General features: G+C 39.9%; 1 protein-coding gene across 4 annotated transcripts in view; it reads right to left on the minus strand.

The window, feature by feature from the left end:
* The window catches only part of LIMCH1 (LIM and calponin homology domains 1), a 79351-nt gene extending 63071 nt beyond the window's left edge, over window positions 1-16280 (minus strand). For all 4 annotated transcript variants that reach the window (XM_012724154.1, XM_012724152.1, XM_012724153.1 and 1 more), the window contains exons 1-3: window positions 16130-16280; window positions 15574-15769; window positions 10042-10294 (exon numbers count right to left, since the gene is read on the minus strand). In XM_012724154.1, the coding sequence (XP_012579608.1) occupies window positions 10042-10294; window positions 15574-15769; window positions 16130-16153 (473 nt within the window). In that variant the 5' untranslated portion in view covers window positions 16154-16280. The remainder of the gene's footprint in view (window positions 1-10041; window positions 10295-15573; window positions 15770-16129) is intronic.
* Between the last annotated feature and the right edge of the window lie 1990 nt (window positions 16281-18270).

The raw sequence follows: 18270 nt of genomic DNA on the forward strand, positions 1-18270 counted from the left end.
TTGATAGGCAACGCTGCATGACTAGTAGTGCCAATCTATGAAATCAGCACCTAGATGTGGTGACATGTCCAGATTCAGCACATCTGCACACTGTAACTCAGTATTTATTTGGTAAGTTTGGTCCGATTTTGGACATGGCATTCTACTCTCTGCCCTTAGGGAAGATAAGGTATTTGGTGTTGTACTTCAAAATAAATCGCCATTATCAACTACATGTAATTGGGGCACAAAAGGGAGGAATGGGGGGGGTGCTGTGATACAATTAATCTTTGCTTAATTATGTTCTCTCCCTCTCACTTTGGTACAGAGACAGACACACCTTTTATATCCTAAATGCTTCTTTTCTGAGATTCCCTTTGAGAAGTATTTGCTGCCATCTGATTTCTCAGCCTCCTTTTTCTGGTAAGGCCCATAGAGGAGCTGATTCAGTGGCACCATTGGCTTGGTCTGGTTCATCCTTGCTCTCCGAGCAGCAAAGTCATCTTTCTCAAGATCAGGCAGTCTGTAGGCAGCTTCATCTTCAGACTCTGAATCTCTGCCATGCTGATGGGTCAGGAAAGGGTTTTCTTTGCGAAGGATAATATCACAAAATGTTTCTTTCTCATCACTTAACTGCTTTTGACTGATAGAGCAAAATTGAATGGAACGTCACATGTATTCAGACCAAAACAACTTTCAAATCCCATCTCCAAACACACAACCATGTAGTTAGTTTGATCTTCCTGCTATCATTAGTTTCAGATACCATCTGTTGACTATTTCAGTCTAGCCACAGGATAGTTAGGTGCATTTTAAAATCTTGAAAATGATATTAAAAATTCAATTTATTTATAGATCCTTGTCAGCATCAAAAAGCCAGGGTCCTAAATGGCTCTGAACATGACACTCCAAATTCTTTTCATGAAATTGGGATAAATTGGAAGCTTTCTGTTGATGCATTTTTTTCTTCCCCTTTAGGACACCAGTAATGTACCACATAGTGACTCAATTTCTTTTTAGCTGACAAGGCAAGAATTTGAGCCACCAAAAAAGTCTCTGGAGGAAAGCTAATAAATGCAGTTATATGAGAGTACACCTAGAGTATGTACCAGTTTGCAAAGTGTAAGGAAGGCTTTTCGCAGAGCTGAGCTAACCTGAAACATCTGGAATAGCTTATGACCATTCACAGTATAGACCCATGGCATAAAAGCTTACCTTGCCCTGCCTCCTCCTATTAACAACATTTTTCTCTAACTAATTCTCCCAACATTCTTTCTCACAGACTGGCTGTCAAGTAAGTGGTGGCAAGACATTTTGCCAAAATTACTTAACCATGAGTACTTTGGCTATTTCCATTTTGAAAGAGATGTTGAAGGCACCAAGCTTTAAATCCCTTGAGGAATGCAGTTTGATGGTGAAATATCATATTTTCACTTTATTTTTTGTTTTTGTTGGGGGTAGGTAGGTAGGATGGGAATACTGTTGATTGAGTCTATCTAGTAATTCACACAAACACCTCTCCTTCTCATAAGATTAGGAATAGGGAATATTATGAGTAATAATAAAATGTTCAAGCATATTTGATCACATATTATCTTTGAAATTTCAGAAAAATAAGTAAATAAAATATGTTGGCTTTTAAAAAAGTTCATCTACTTTGTATTTGATTTCTGAGAGAGGATTCAGAGTGAATTCTCCATCTTCAGAGGATAATTCACCTCAGAAATGAAGACAGCAATAAAAGGAGCATGAAATGCAGACTACTCTGGTTGACAAGATGGCCCATTGTCTGTTGCTCTGCCCTGCACTGTTGTAGAAAGGGCCATCACTTTGTGAGACTGCAGCATTCTGTCATTCTGCCTGACTTTTGGAACATAAAATCATAATTAGTCTTGTCCACAACAGTCCTTCTCATTACTAGCCACTCTTCACAACAAAAATTTTAAACATGGAATTTGGAGGTGGTTGGTGGTAGTTTACTCCCTGGATAAATTTCCTAAACTATGAAGCCTGCCCTTTGAGTTACACACTTGATTTTGGCTCCTTCTTGGTCACTCTTGGACTGGCTCACTCTCTTTACTCAATGTGCTAGTAACTCTACCAACTGGTGTTGGTTAACTGTGGCCATATAAATCTGTCAGTGAGTAATGGCACTGAATTAATGTCTTCCAAAGGTATTATTTAAAAAGCACATGGATGATGACAAAGAAAATAGTTAATGTTGAGTACCTGCTCTGTGTTGTAATCCCTTCTGGTGCTAATTCATTTAACCCTATCACTAACCCTGAAATGTTAGTGATATTAGCACACCTATTCTACAGAGTGAAAACTGAGATTAAGAAGTACATCTAGGGTTAAGGTGCCAGTACTTAAATTAAAATTTAAACCCAGACAGTTTGCCTCCAGAAATTCTGTTCTTAACCAGGGTACTATACATTAAACAAAAGTACCTGGCCAGCAACAGTTTTGAGAGCAGAAAAATAATGTATTATCATTACCATGGAAGGAGGAAATGTACAAAAAACAATGCACTGTCATTACTATTAAGGAAGAAAAAGGAATTTGGGGAGCAAAATAAAGGGTTCCTGAGAGTTGTGCTTAGAATGGATTAGTGATTTGCATCACTGGCTACATCAGTGTTCAGTCGGGATTGATGGCAACAGAATGCTAACTAATCATATTATATATGCATGCACAGCACTTTACAGTTTACAATGTCCTTTCAAACTCATTTCATTTCAGTTGATCTGACTCCAATTCCAGTATGGGAGCACACCCCAAACTCGAACCTCTTGAGTAAGAGGCTCATTGACCAGGGGTCCTGGATTTCAATCTCAGGCAGATTCTCTGGAGTAAACTACAAGCATTTATGCAAATAGCCACACCAATTTGCAATGCCAATTTAAGCAGAGAGAATCTGGTGCCTTATGCATCATGTGAGTGCAGCCAGGCTACAAGCTCCCTAGGGTGTTTCTTTTCAGGCTAAATGCCCAGTGTGGGAGGGCTTGTTTCAAGTGATTTCAATTTAGATATGTGAAGTTAAGAAAAAGGGGGTGAAGAAAGCTTTCCTTCTCATTGGCCACTTAAAGACTTACCCTGCACACTTGGAAAAAACAAGGTCAAAAGAACTGATTTTCCACAAATAGCTCAAACCCTGTAAATTCAGAGCTTCCAGGCAGACACAGAGACAGAGAGAGAAAAAAATAACACAAGACTTAGGTCTTGTAATAACAAATAATAAGTACAAGGTAACTATATAGGATTGTGTTCACAGGGATGCAGCTCACAAAATACTCAAATTACTTTATATGCGCTTAGGTTTTTTTCGGTTGAATGATCTTAAGGGCAGTCTATGGTGAAGTTCTGTAATTTCACTAATCACACCCCTCTGAGTGGCTAGTCCACCAAGCACAATAACTTTCACTATAGATCTGCTAAGATAGGAATTCTGATGTCCACTTTGTAGAGGAGAATATTGCGTTTTCTAGATTCAGTTATGTGATATTAGTCAAACACACTTAAGGGGCTGATCTAGGGGGTCTAGTTAAACCACACAGAGGTTTGGTACTTTTCTTTCTTCCAAGTCATTTATGAAGAATTATTTTGGGAGAAGGGACTGTTCTACAGGAATAAGTCACCTCTCCTCTCAGAAGGAATACCACCCAACAGGAAGAGAGAAATGCCAAGCGCCACCTGCACTCTGGCTACCCTGTCCAGTCTCATTTTAGCCAGGTAAAGCGAGCACTGTAGGAGAGATAGGCAGGTGAGGGGGAAGAAAAAACTCTGGTGTTCACATTTCTAAAGCTCATATATTTCAAAGGGAATGAGAGAGTGATTTAAACTAAGGGCAGAGTTGGCATATTCTTTCACTCTCTTTCACTTGGCAACACACAAGCAACTACCTCAGGTCGGCAGTTCATCTGTTCTATTGAAAGAAAGTGGGTTCTCCAGAGAAGCCTATTGACCTCCTGGGAATGTTAACGGGCAACACCAGAAACCTCTCTGTTCACTTCGGGTGCCAAGAGGGCAGCTACAAACATAGTCACAAAGGCTCATGGAAGTGGTATGTGTGCTGGTTCTTAATCTGGAAGGGTCTGCTCCACCACCAATGACACAGCATCTGCTGAGGAGGGAGATGGAGGGATACGTGTTTGGTGTTCAGCCGCATCTGTTCTTCCTCTAAAGATTTCTAAAATATCTATTGTTCCTTGGAGGGTTTTTTTCCTTCTGTAATTAATTACTATGTGGTTGAGAAGATCCACAGACTAGCAGAAAATAGTGAGTGCTGAAACATATGAAAACAATTAGAAAAGAAGTACAATCACGTGAAACCTATAATTCAGTTAAAAAAAAGTTTACTTGTCCAATGGGAAACACCAAGTAAAAGAACTCAAATCTCCATGGTATTTTAATTCAGGGGAAGTGGATCTCAGTTCTTATTTTATCCTTTTAAAAATCAGAAATCCTGGCTTCTTTGGCAGCATCTCATATTTTGGAGGTAATTAAGCTAACTTAATCATAAAATAAAACAGAAGAAAAAGTGGTTTATATACTTTTTTACTTTAATGGAAACTCTAGTAAATATTAAACTCCACACGTTTATTAAGAAGTCCTACTTTCTGTCCCTTGATGCTAAGATAATATCCCTGTATAACACTGGACAGGAAGCTTGGGACTTCTATACTTCTAAGTTCACATGAAAGTGTAATAATGTGCACCCTTGCTCCTTTTTTATATACTGTACTAAAATAATACAAGGTGGCAGTTGAGAAGACTTGGGGAAGAACAACAACTACAAAAGTAGTCTATCAAAGGAAAGCCTTGTTCTTCATCCACAAGCCACTGCCCTGGCCCATGCCGCTATGCATACTGATCTCTACAGACTTTCCTAGCTACCAAGTGGGCCACAGGAGGTCGCATGCACCCCTTGTTGGGTATAAAAGTGTGTTGGCCAGAAGTGATGTCAAAGCCAGGATGCCGAAGCTAAAATATTTCAAGAGACACCAGCATATCTCTTTTGATTTTCCAGATACTAAGAATCTTTTCTTCCTTATGATATGCACTTCAATCCAGGTAAGTATTTTTTGCCACATTCATAGAGGGATCCAAATGTAGTTAGACTTAGAGTGATTTTCAACTGGGTTGTCGACTGTAAGTGACAATGACAGACACGGCGGGTTAGTGGCATGGTATGTGTAAAACCTTTATGAGAACTAGCAGCTGAAAATCTGTCTAACAAATGAATTGTGGGTGTTGGGAGCAGCTGTTTCATGTGGCTGTCAGAGATCTTTGGAAGAAGGCATAATTGTCCCAAAGCCAATCTGAAATGCTAAGCCAGAAGATTTAAAATCCTTCTCTTGGGTACACTAAAGGTGATCTGAAAAAATTAAAATAGAGCTACCATATGATGTGGAGATCTTATTTCTGGCTATTTATCCAAGATAACTGGAATCAGGACTCCAAAGAGATATTAGAACTCCCATGTCCACTGCAGCGCTTTTCACAAAAGACAAGAAGTGACCTAAGTGCCCATTGACAGGCGAGTGAAGAAAGAAAATGTGGCAGATGCATGAAATGTGGCATGAATATTATTCAGCCTTTAAAAAAGAAGGAATTCCTGCAATATGCAGCAATATAGATGAACCACAGTGACATTGTGCTAAATAAACCAGACAGGAGGAGAAATACACAAGTCTGCTTGTATGAGTACCTAAAAGAGCCAAATGTATAGAATATAGAATAAAGGAACAGCATAGTGGTTGCTATGGGTTTTGGAAGGGGAAAATAGGGCTAATAATCAATTCCCTATAAAGTTTCAATGAAGCAGGATGAATTCTAGAGACCTGGTTTTCAACACTGAATTTGTATTTTTTTTTTATTTATTCATACAGCAGGGGGTACAGGCCAGAGGTGAATGGGGGTGAGAAGATTCACCAGAGACAGAGCGGGGAGAAGAACAGGCAGATGGATGAAGTACACTGCTGAGGGGAGCAGCAGGTGGGTCAGGAGAGGTCTGCCAGCCACGTGGATCACCTCCGGGGCTGGGATCGAACTCGCACTGAAGTGGCTATGGCTTGTTTTCAGTGCTGCGCTTTAACCCGCTGCACCACCAGGGAGGGCCTGAATTTGTATTTTTTATGTGTGAGTTTATCTTTATAGATATATGTAACAACACATATTACATATTATAATATGTATCATCTATTACAACATATTACATATGAATACAATATATATTATATATCTAAATATATAAAACAACAAGTATTGTACAGTTAAAAATCTAGAGCATAGATTACATGATCAATGTTCTTACCAGAATTAAATTTAAAAAATTTAAAAAAGGAAAAAAATGGCAAAGACTATGAGGCAATTTGTAGAAGAGGAAACTTGAAGGGCCAATACACATAATATGATATGTAACCATAATAGTAATAAAAAAACCAATAATTAAAATTATTTGCCTTTAATCCAGTGGATTGGCATGTTTTAAAATAAGAAAACAGGAAAAAATATAGATGATGTGATTGGGCCCTCCCTGGTGGTGCAAAGGGTCAAAAGCGCAGCACTACTAAGCTAGCTGCATTGCCTCAGCACAAGTTTGATCCCCAGGTGGGGAAGTGACCTACATAGCACAGCACCCTGTACCTTTGGCCTGTACTCCAGCTCTGTATGCATAAATAAATAAAATTTAAAAAAAAAAGGATGATGGGATTGTTGGTACATTTTTTTCTTAAAAGCTTCACAGATATGATAAAAATGATGGTATATATGTCAAGGATATCAAAATTAATTTTTTTGTAAATTCATAGTCATGTCTTCCACTTAGTACCTATTATTGAACCTGAGGCTTGGAGACAGAAGCAGAAAAAGGCTGGAAAGTGGTAGACAGTAAGGGAATATTAGATATTTCAGTATTCTCAGCATCTAGCCTGGTCCCTGATATAAGGAGATGCTCAAATATTGTTGACAAAGTCTCTGAAGTTTTAAAGACTATCTGGACTTTTTTGTTCTCAAGTCTGTGGCATTACTCTTTGCTATTTCAGAAACCCAGAAAGCTGCTTGTAACATGAGCATGATTTTATGACAGAGTTCTCTGGAAACACATGCTTATTTAGCTAGACACACTTATCTGCGGGCTACCACAAACAGGAAGAAGTATATCCTAGGTTTTTTTTTTTTTTTTATATCAGTATAAAGCTACTCTAGGATTAAATCAATATAAGTCAATACGGAACCAGCCAGTTAAGACTAGCCCATAGAAAGAACCACACTGGAGTTGTACAGACCAATGAAAAAATGTTCTGGCAAATGTGTGGGAAGTAGATGAATGTCTGTGGTCAAAACATTTGAATTTGGCTACTGGTCAGAGGTAACCAGGTTAGAGACCAGCAAGTCTCTAACTATAAGTGAGCCTTAGTTTACTCCTTCTGATACCTGCTTTTCAGATTAAATGGAAAAGCATATGGCTAAGCTATTTTTTTTTTAAAGATTTATTTATTTATTCATACAGAACTGGGGTACAGGCCAGAGATGTGGAGGGTGAGAGAATTCACCAGAGACAGAGCAGGGAGCAGAACTGGCAGATGGATGAAGTACACTGCTCAGGGGAGCAGCGGGCGGGTCAGGAGAGGTCTGCCATGCCATGTGGATCTCCTCCAGGGCAGGCGGGGATCAAACTCATGTGGAATTGGCTTAAGCTTCTCAGTGCAGTGCTTTAACCCGCTGCACCACCAGGGAGGGCCCGGCTAAGCTATTTTAATTGTCAAATTGGGAAATGAATTTCAATTTGTCATATCAATTTTGGTCACACTATTATTTGTAGCATCTTCGTGGTAGTTATATGAGAAAATTGTAGAACTATAGTTTTCTGTGTCTTTGACAGGTGAGTTCTCTACCTCATCTATAATCTGAAGCTATGAAGACATAGTGCCTTTGTTACAGTTAAAGAAATTATATCTTCCTTCTTTTCAACAGGTAGGCTTTAGAAGACAAATCACATAAACTCAAATTTACTACTACCTTAAGACAGAGACAGTAGGTGGTTTTCTTAAGCCAGCCTCTTTTTCTACAGAAAGCTCCTCATTTCAAAGGAACTGTTTCCTAATGACATGTAAAATAAGAGCCATTTAGGAGTAGTGTGAAAGTTAAAAAGCCACAAACAGTTGAAAAATAAAATGTTATTTCTCAGTAAACCCTGCAGCCCACAAGTGACTGACCACAAAACTCTGACAAGGTCTAATCAAGCAGCAAAAAGCTCACTCTGCCTCCATTTAAATAACCAGGTACTTAGCAGGGACATGCCCTAAGGCACAGACTAGTAGCTATTTCTTTCCACACAGAATAGGGAATGATGGTGCAATGGGAAAAGCAGAAAGTGGGAAAACAAGATGGAAACTCCAACATGCCAGATTCCAAACTCCCAGGCATGCGCAAAGCCAGCCAGCCAGCCGTCAGCCTGCAGAGCTAACCTGGCAAAGCGCTGCGCTGCTGGCATGACCTTGATTCCAGCTTGCTCTAGCCTTCTGAGCTTTTGAACTTCAGCAGCATCTTTTTCTTCAGACTTGAGAGCTGGTGCCACCACAGCCCCCTCCAGAGGGGACTGCTCCTTACCACTGCCAGTGGGCAACTGTAACCCACCATCAGGAGGCTTCCCACCAGGATCCATTTGGCCGACTGTGTCCTCTTCCCAAGGAGACCCCACGTCACTTCCCTCTTCCTCTATTGTTTCAGGATAGCTAATGAGTTGGACAATATGGTTTACCGAACTAACATACTGGGCTGGGGAGTTGATCACATGTCACCTCCCAGTCATTTTGATACTACTTTCCACTTAAAAAAAGTCATGGCATGTAATACATGACACTGGTAATGGGAAGAAAATGAAATGCAGCCGTTTGTCAATTAACACAACACAGCGTAATCGGCAATGTTGATTAAGAGCTATGGCAAAATTAATATTGAAAGGTAAACACCTTTTTTTTTTGCTGGAAAGTAAAAATCACATTTTTAAAAGTAATTAAAACTTTTAGCAATATATTTATTCAGTGGAAAACTATAGATAACGAAGATGGACAATTAGAAATAACTAGACAGTCATCAGGTCAGTTTTGCTAAAAGGTTTAGACTAGACTGTAGAACCACAAGGTTCTTCAAGGAAAGGACCTTATTATTGGGTTCCCAGTGTTCATAAGGCAGCCCCAAGTATGTAGTGGATACTAAAATATTTTCTGAATAAGTGAGTGAACGACTATATGACTACAAAGACAAAATCAGGGGACATACCAATTGTTTCTCAAAGAGATGAGAAACATCTCTTTCACATGTGTGGACAATATCTATAGTCTATAGTGGACTGGCAAAGCATGTTCCGTGGATTACTCGGACGCTTGAGCTCCCACCTAGATTAGCTTGCCCCTAGGTTAAAGCCTTTCTGTTTAGTGGACAACTATCTTCACCTGATCTTATACGGGCAGAAGTCTGGCAGTTTCCACAGGACATGGATGACAGCTTTGGTCTCAGCGTCCTGTCAACTGAACTGGTTTGAATCACCTGCTCCAAATTCTATTTTACTATTCCATGGAAGCTTGTCGAGTCCATGTCAACATGCATACACATTTTAAATTTAATTAAATGACTTCTTAGAACAGATGATGAAGTCCATAATGTATTATTTTCCTGAATTATTAATTTACAGTCCAATTTTATTATAATGCTTTATTTTCAAAGGTATAGCTAACTCAAATAATACTAGTGGAAAATTCAGTAGGAGTCATTTCTTAAAGTATGATTCTGCGAAACAGTTTAGAGTAAAAAACAAATTAGAGAAGTTCAACTGGGTGAAACCATTGATTGTGTACGGTGTGCCAGGCATGTTGTAGTTCACCCAGGAGCTTATATTCTTTCTTGATAATCTTTCTCCACTGATGTGACCTGCCCAACTCTATCTGGACCTCACATCAAAGTCCTAAAATGGTTATTGGAGCTCATTTGTGTCCTGGAGCTTTGGTTCCCAGCCCACTAACAGGCCAGTGGGGCGGAAGTAAGGTAGCTCCTGCTTACCTGAAGGGCCTGTCCCCGCCCAAGGGGGACGTGGCAGTACTCCAGCTCTTCCGATATTCCTCTCGCTCCGCCTTCTTCTTTCTCAGAGGAGCAGGGACGTAAGCAGTCTGATTGCTCTTGTTCGGGAGGTACTGGTTAAAAGGCACTGCTGATTTCGGCTCACCGTAGGAAGTACGCCTCGCAGACATGTCATCCTTCTTCACATCTGGCAGCTTCCGGTGTGGCAAGTCCGATTCAGAGTCACTTCCTCTCCCTGGGGATGAGAAGATGGGTGCTGAAAGTGTGTGCTGGGCTAGCAGAAAAGCTCCCCACAGCAAATCCACAGTACTAAGGATGTGGTTACGTCTGTGGGTTCCAGGGATTCCTTTCTTGAATTATTCACTTAACAAATCTGAAGTACCAGTCTAAATTAGTTTGCTCTGGGAAAAACTCTCCACTCCAATCAGGGGGAAAAATCAAATTAGAAAAACAGAGGCAATTCTAACTGTACCTGAGAATTACAACTAGTAACACATATGCTATAGAAGTATATGTCTATTCTGCCGTGATTCAGAGAACTCTAAAGAAAACAAAAACACAAATTAAGCAATGGAATTTTTATTGAGCACCTGTTGTTGCATGTCTAACACTTTGCTAGATATTCTGAAAAACAAGAATTATGAAGAATTTTGTCTTTGTGGTACTGTCAACTAACCCACAAAACACCTGGAGAATATTAGTTATAATCAAGGCACACAGAAGTAAAAGAACAATGGGATTCAAAAGAGTGGCTGGTTCGGATTATAGCAAGGCCTTGCCTTCCAGGAAGTGGTTTGAATTATAATAAATGCATATTCCTCTACATGGGAGCTTTCCTGGGAGCTGGAGGCAGTTATTTTCTTCCTGTAACGTATGGCCCAAAGAACTATTCTTCTGGAGCATTAAACTTCATGCCTTGTATATGGAGGAGAAGGACTTTATAACATTCACATGTCACAGACAACGCAGAGGAACTCAATGGTGCTCACATCAGCCTTGCATTGGGCAATCACCCCACTAATTATCTTGTACCCAGGTGTCCTGAGTCTCTCCTCACTACATTTCTAAGATCTATTAGGAGGAAGTTGTCATTAAAATAAACGCTATTGTAGGTAGTCACCATTTTACTGTTGGTTAAAATTTCTTACTCAAGGAAAGTGTTTTTAGGTTATCCAATCCCAGTGATGGTAGGTAGAAATTTTGCCTCTTTGTATGAGAAGAACTTTAAGAGTCAAGAGACATGGCAGCCTGGCAGAGTGCAGGGCTAAGCCAGATCCACTTCCTCTTGATCTCTGCCACTGACTAGCTCGGAGACTTTGCAGAGCTGTTACTTCCCCATGAAGTCTGACTTACCCAGTGTGTAAACTGGGGATAATAATATCACCTACTTCATAAGGTTGTCGGGAAGATCAGCTATATATCCAGGTATTGTTACCCTACTTGGTACAGAGCAAGAGCTTAGTCCACGCTGACTATACTTGATGGCATGGAGTAGCTTGGGGTCTCTCAGTAGTGAGCTGTGGGCTCCAAGCCCTGTGCCTAACATGCTCATCTGTCCTTTTCTATAAAAATAGAACTGAAGTGATTTTTCCTGGAAATTAACTGATTTAATGACTTTTAAATGACTGTAAAAGTTAAAAGCATTGATCATAAACAAGTTGTCCATTGTGGCAGATGAAATATTCAGTTTATGAATTATTCATGTCACTGGCTTTCAATCTTTTGAAATTTTGACCATTTCATTACTTGTCAGTTTTTGGATTCAGAACTTAGCTGCTTCCCCACCCTCTCCCTTAGCAAGGGTATCTGTCCTAGTGCACGGATATGTTTAACAATATGTGAACTGCTTTATAAACACTAATTATACTTTACCTTTCCCAAATTTTACCTTTGGATTTGATATTATCACCATTTTATAAATGTGGAAACAGCTCAGAGAGACAGAATGAGTCCCTTCTCCCCCTCTGGTTAGTAACAGCTGGGATTACCATTCTGTTCTCCAAACTCTCAGAGTTCCTTCCTCTGTGACACATTTCTTTTGGAAAATTGTCCTCTGTTTAAAGCATCCTGACAAGGGGAAGTGCTCATTTGTTGGATGAATGAAAGAAAAAAAGGATCCTTTAATCAACTAGGCAGGCTTAGAATTAGACTTGTTTCAATTCTAAAGATCTATAATTATGAACCTTATTTGTGTACAGTATCTACAATTATATTATCCATAATAGACTGAGGAAAAGTCTCAAAATATATTGTTTAAAACATAAACCAACTACCCTCCTGTCACTCCCCCTTCCATTACTCTGTTGTTGAATATCTCCAACAGACACTTTAAAAGAAGTGTGCAAATATCCCGAGGCAGACTGGCTCAGTAGGAAGTAGTTTGTGGTTTTCTGTATTTGGAGACCAGGGTCTAATTTCAGCTCCATCACCTACTAACTATGTGACTCCAGAAAACATAAACCTGTATTTCAGGGTTCTCATCAGAAAAACGGGTTTAATCATCCAGTTCTTGTAGGATGGCATGAGGTTAAATACAAAAGTGCCCAGGAAGTGCCTGGTTTGGCATTCTCGCTGAGAACGTTCACGCTCTGCTTATCTAACTTTGGGACTTTGAAAGATCTTGACTTCATGTCTTCCTGAAATTATGGAAATACACTACGGTGCCTTTTCTATGCCCAGTTAGGAAAATACAACAGACCATGAGCTCCTGCCTTTCCACAGCGCTACAATTCTCTCTCAGCAACAAAGGATCTTACTTTTTTAAAAAATGTGTATTTGCAATACACACTTCCAAACCTCCTCTAATACATAAAATTTTCTCCCTTCATTTTTGCCTCCATTAAATTCTATCTAAAAGATAAGAGCATTCCATTAATAAAATGCATATGCTTATAAATATGTTAATTTTAAAATTCCTACATGGAAGGTTTTGTATTTTTTCCCTGAAACCCCAGTGAATGGCCTCAGAAAGAAGGCTAGGGAGGAAGTAGGTACGTATCTAGCAAAAGAGATGGATTCGAACACCTCTGGAGACTTCCATGGCACCCCTCCCAGGCCACTCTCATGGCTAAGCCTGTGAGCCTTAAGAAAGTTCTCATGGTTAGTGGGCCTGTGAGACTTAAGAAAGTTCTCCATATCCAAGATGGAGTTGGAGAATTTCATGGTGAGACTTTTCTTGATTGATTGTAGGCATAGGAAGTATATTTAAAAGTGTATTTTAAACTGAAAGTTCTCCTAACTTTGAAATTGTTTATTAAGAAGAGCAATCTTCTTGGTTAACATCAATTAAAAAAAGTGTCATAGATTCTAATGAAATCCAACATCTAGTTGGATAAAATTATGCACTATTCTTAGGTAGATAAAATTTGTTTCTCTTTAAAAACCTCACTAGGTCTGATTAGTTTACAAAAACATAAGCCTGAAGGTATTAAGCTGATTGGTGGAATTTATGCATAAGATGCTCTTTCATGGATGTAGTTTTGTGAAGCTCAATTTCATGTTATTCTTTAGATGGAAAAAACATTTAGAAAATACTCTAGCTTATCAATCTTAATTACTGCAAACTAAATTATGCCTCAGCACATATTAGTATAATATTAGTAATCACCATCTCAAATCCCTTCAAGATGTAGCTCTTTATAAACTCTGAACCCCTGGAACCCTGGTAACAAAATAAAGGACTAACACTGCCAGCTATAAAAAACCACAATGAAAGAAATAATTTTAAAAAAACAACAACAAGCAAAACAATGCTACTGAAAGTTTTGTGAAGATACATTTTATAAAAGTAAATGTACCTTTTGGTTATGTTAAATCTCAAGTAGATTGTGCACTGGCATTACAACTTTTAATACTGTGGGTGGTGTTTAAGACATAAAATTTTAGAAGTGTTTCTTTTTTTTTTTTTTTTAAAAGATTTATTTATTTGTACATACAGAACTGGGGTACAGGCCAGAGGCTCAGGGGTGGTGAAAGGCTTCACCAGAGACAGAGTGGGGAACAGAACAGTCAGATCGACGAAGTACACTGCTGAGGGGAGCAGAGGGCGGGTCAGAAGAGTTCTGCCACGCCATGTGGTCACCTCTGGGGCAGGCGGGGATCGAACTCATGCGGAAGTGGCTTTAGCTTCTCAGTGCAGTACTTTAACCCGCTGCGCCACCAGGGAGGGCCTAGAAGTGTTTCTTAATTAGTTCACAATGCACTATGGAATTCCTTAGGAGTCACAGACTCAGTGGCCCCCAAGCGAATTTATTTGTTGGTAAGTTTAAGTACTAAACAGAAGTCCTTCTAGAATTTTAAAATATCTACTAGGCAAAGAGAAAGAAGAGTGGATAAATTAAGCATAGGGTAGAAGTTCTGGACTCACAATTTTCAGGTTTACACTGGTAAGCTATTTACTGACAGTAAGTTTTGTCACTTAAAATGTCAGGATAATTACTTAATTTCCCTAAAGGTTTATCTATAAAATATGGCCAAGAAGGTGTATCCCCCATTCCTGTGGGAAGACTAGGCGAGGTCTTCTCATGGGGCTGTGCTGATGTCCAGAAGAGATACTAAGTGTTGTGTATTAATTAGTTCTGGACATCAAATATACATAGGCTTGTATAGGTGGTGGAGCTCTTTTAGCTATAAAGATCATTTTCATCACAGTGAGCAGGTGATCTGTTCCATGCTTATGACATCTGGCCTAAGACTCTAAAAATACTATCAATCAAGTTAATACATTAAACAAAAATGGAAACAAATAAAAAGTTCCACACCAGCCTGAGTCTCTTTAAGAAGGTTTATACTCCCAGAGCCAAACCATCTTCCCTTAAGAACAAAGGTGCAAGATAATTAAGGCAAATAGCTTCTGGAAATATGTATTACATCTAACTTAGGCTTCTTGACCACACAGTATTTAAAGAAGCATTATCATTCCTACAGGTGATATAAAATCCACAGGATTTATAGTGAACCCAGTCTCAGATCAGACAGAAAGTCTTGCTGTGCAGTAGCCACTGAAAGGCCCTGCATGACACAAATGAACGGTTTGGGTGTCCTTAGCACAGAACAGATGGCCACAAGCAAGCTAATTAGTACATACATATAGGGCACATCCGGTTTGCTGAAAGTTGATTCATTTTCACTTATAGAGTGTGATACTCACACATTTCCCATCCTCATACTCAGTGCACTTTACGAACGAATATAAACTTCGGCACATTTTATGAGCTAATGGTCTGCACAGTGTCTTGATTCACTGAGACCAAGGAGGAATGATGTCACACATTTTCCAATAGAGATATATTCATGGAGCTAACATTCAGACAAACTGCTGGCAAAGCCAACCAAAATGCCCAAGACCATGAAGAAACATTAAAAACATTTTTCTTCTACCGGTTTAGAGTTACCAGGTTTCAGCAAGGTGGACAGGGAGACCTTGCTTTCCAGAGCTAACCCTGCACCAGCGACAAGGCAGCCCTTGTTAATGTTTAATTCTAAGACAGGCAGTGTGTTAAGGCTTCAACCTACCATCGCTGCTCCCCCTGAGGACTACATCTGGAGAAGGTGTCTGCCGGGAACGGGAGCCAAAGGAATCCAGGCTGTCGAAGGAATCATCTCTGCCGTGTCGTGGAGGAGAGAGGGAGTCACTGCGCTCTGAATCCCAGCAGTCGATGTAGCCACTGTCGCGGATACTCCGTTTGGGACTCTCAATATCATCAGTCTCCTGTGCAAAAAGAAATCAAGAGGATTTCAGACATTGCAGCAGCAGAGGCAAAAAGTCTGTCCACTCTCAGGAAATCCTGACTCCAGCGGTCTCCAAAAAGTCCTGCATCCTACTACCCTCAGGATGGAAGGTTTTGGTGACCAGTGACTGGCTCGATTATCATCTACAAGTTAACATTTCATTCTTTAGCCCTCCATGTCGCAACTTTCCCAACCAGGAAATCATGCACATTAAAAAAAAAATTCTCTAGTAATTCATTCTCTGCAATATTTGAGAATGAAAAATAACAGATCGTAAAAAGTTTGGATTCCCAAGAATACAATGAGAGATGAAAACAAGAATTAAAAAGTAAACCTTCACCTTGACCAGCCTTTCAGAATCCATAACAGCATGTCTGTGCTGGGACAGAGCCCCCTCCCCGTCTGTGACTGCTCCCGTGGGCGAGAGCTCACAAATGCACACAGCAGAATCAGTTCCGCAAAGCTCTGCAGCAGCGTGCTTCCATCTCCTACTACCTTGAAGGGAAATGCTTGCTCTGAAAGGGAGCTGTCTTTCTAAGGCAAAAAGTCTAAAAAAAAAAAAAGCAATGAAAAATATGCAAAATGCTTTTCCTGATGCCTCAGAAGAATCCAGGCATGGTCTCACTCTCAGCCAGCTCTTGGCGCTGGGGGAGCTGAAAGCACTTGTGGCTGACCCAAATGTTCGGAGCAGTGAGAACAATGGCTGTCTTTGACAGCCTGTGATTATAAATTCTTTCCAGCGCAAGCAGCACATACTAAAACACTGAAACTCCAGCAGAAGAAAGGTCAGTCAAAGCCATCCTCACCCTCACGTTATAATAAAAGCCTTGTTCCCGCTAGTGTCTTAGCATTAATGACAATAGTCCAGGCGAATGAAAACAAAAATAACTCCAGTCACTCGAAGATAAACCTCAATTTAATCTCCCCCCAGACGGTCGCAGAAAATCAGGGCTGAGGAGGACACTGGCTGAGAGGCATGTTCTCTGTGGAGACTGGAATGTCACACTGTGGACTTCCTGGGATGCTCAGCAAGGTCCCCAATAGAAAGGAAAAATAAATAAATACCCTTCATGTTAACAATTTTAGAAACTGTCTAAACTGACTAATATGCCATGCCCTCTGGAGACAATGCCTTTGTAGGAAGTGCCTTTGTGGGCTGCTTCTATCAATTATATCCAGATTCTCTGACACACTCCCCTGTGGGAGGCAATGGGGGCAGGGGTGGAGTGGCTGTATTTCAAAAAGCATACACAGGTTTTACATCAGGAGAAGGAGGGGGAAGAGTAGAAAGGCAAGATGGATAGGAGTGCCCTGCAGTCTATCCCCCCACTCCCAGGCCTGAGCAACACCTGAAGAAAAGATGTCAATGGCTTGACGGTAACAACCAATAGACCCCTCCAGAGGGTGTCAGATATTCCAGTTACAAAAATAAGGTAGTTTATTTGTAGGTCAAAAGTTAACCAGGACTCAAACAAAAGCTAGGCCTGACTAGCTGGAAAAGGAAGAACTTATGACTAACTAAAAACTGCTCTAAATTAGATATGGTTTTGTATTAATTTCTTTGGGAAGGAAAGTCATTATTTAGGATTTTTTTTTCCACTGTGATTAGGCTAAAAGGCCCCAAAGTGAAACCACTTTTATTGAACACTTACTATAATACTTGGTACTTTCTGTGTGAGAAATTACTTACACTCAGAATTTTCTGAGGATGTAGTAAGCCCTGCTCCTATTTCATAGAAAAGTGAAGAATCGGAAAGGTTATGTAACATGATTGGGGCCACACAGTAAGAACAAAGGTGTGATTGTCTCCAAATCCCATATGGTGAAACCTGCCAACTTTGGTGTACTGATGGTAGCCACCACCGGTATCGTCTCTTCCAACTACTAGACACTTGCTGTGTCTATGAGTGATACTAATCTGGATAATGAAACCATTAAACAATAAATATTGCAAAACGGGGGAAGTTTTGGATAGGTTAAGAATATGGTGTTGGGGACCCACCCAACTGGATTTAAATCCTGACTCTACTCCTTGTCACCTGTGTGACCTTAGGCAAAGTCTCAATTTTCTCACCTGTAAAATGAAGCTAGCAGTAGTAGCGACCTCACAGGATTGCTGGGGAGATTCGGCATGTTAATATATAGAAAGCGCTCAGGCAGTTGCTTAATGCATAAATACTCAAAAGTGTTAACTACAGTTATAGTTACTGCTATATATTCATTTTTGTATTTAAAATGATCAATATATAAACCATGCAAAATATACAAATGTAGTTAAGGACATAATCTTAAATGCATATGATACTCTTCTCTAACCCCTTTTCATTTATATTACATAACCAGATACCTTGGGCCTCATTTTCCATCAGGGAAGGCAGATACTCAGGAATCTGGGCTAATGGTCATATCTAGAAATGACACCATTTTACAAACTGTTGTTGTACCAGTACAAAAGCCCCAAAGTGTTCCTCCTCAAGACCC

Source organism: Condylura cristata, unplaced genomic scaffold (assembly GCF_000260355.1).
Source record: "Condylura cristata isolate star-nosed mole 26May11 unplaced genomic scaffold, ConCri1.0 scaffold00012, whole genome shotgun sequence".
In the NCBI taxonomy this organism is placed as follows: domain Eukaryota; kingdom Metazoa; phylum Chordata; class Mammalia; order Eulipotyphla; family Talpidae; genus Condylura; species Condylura cristata.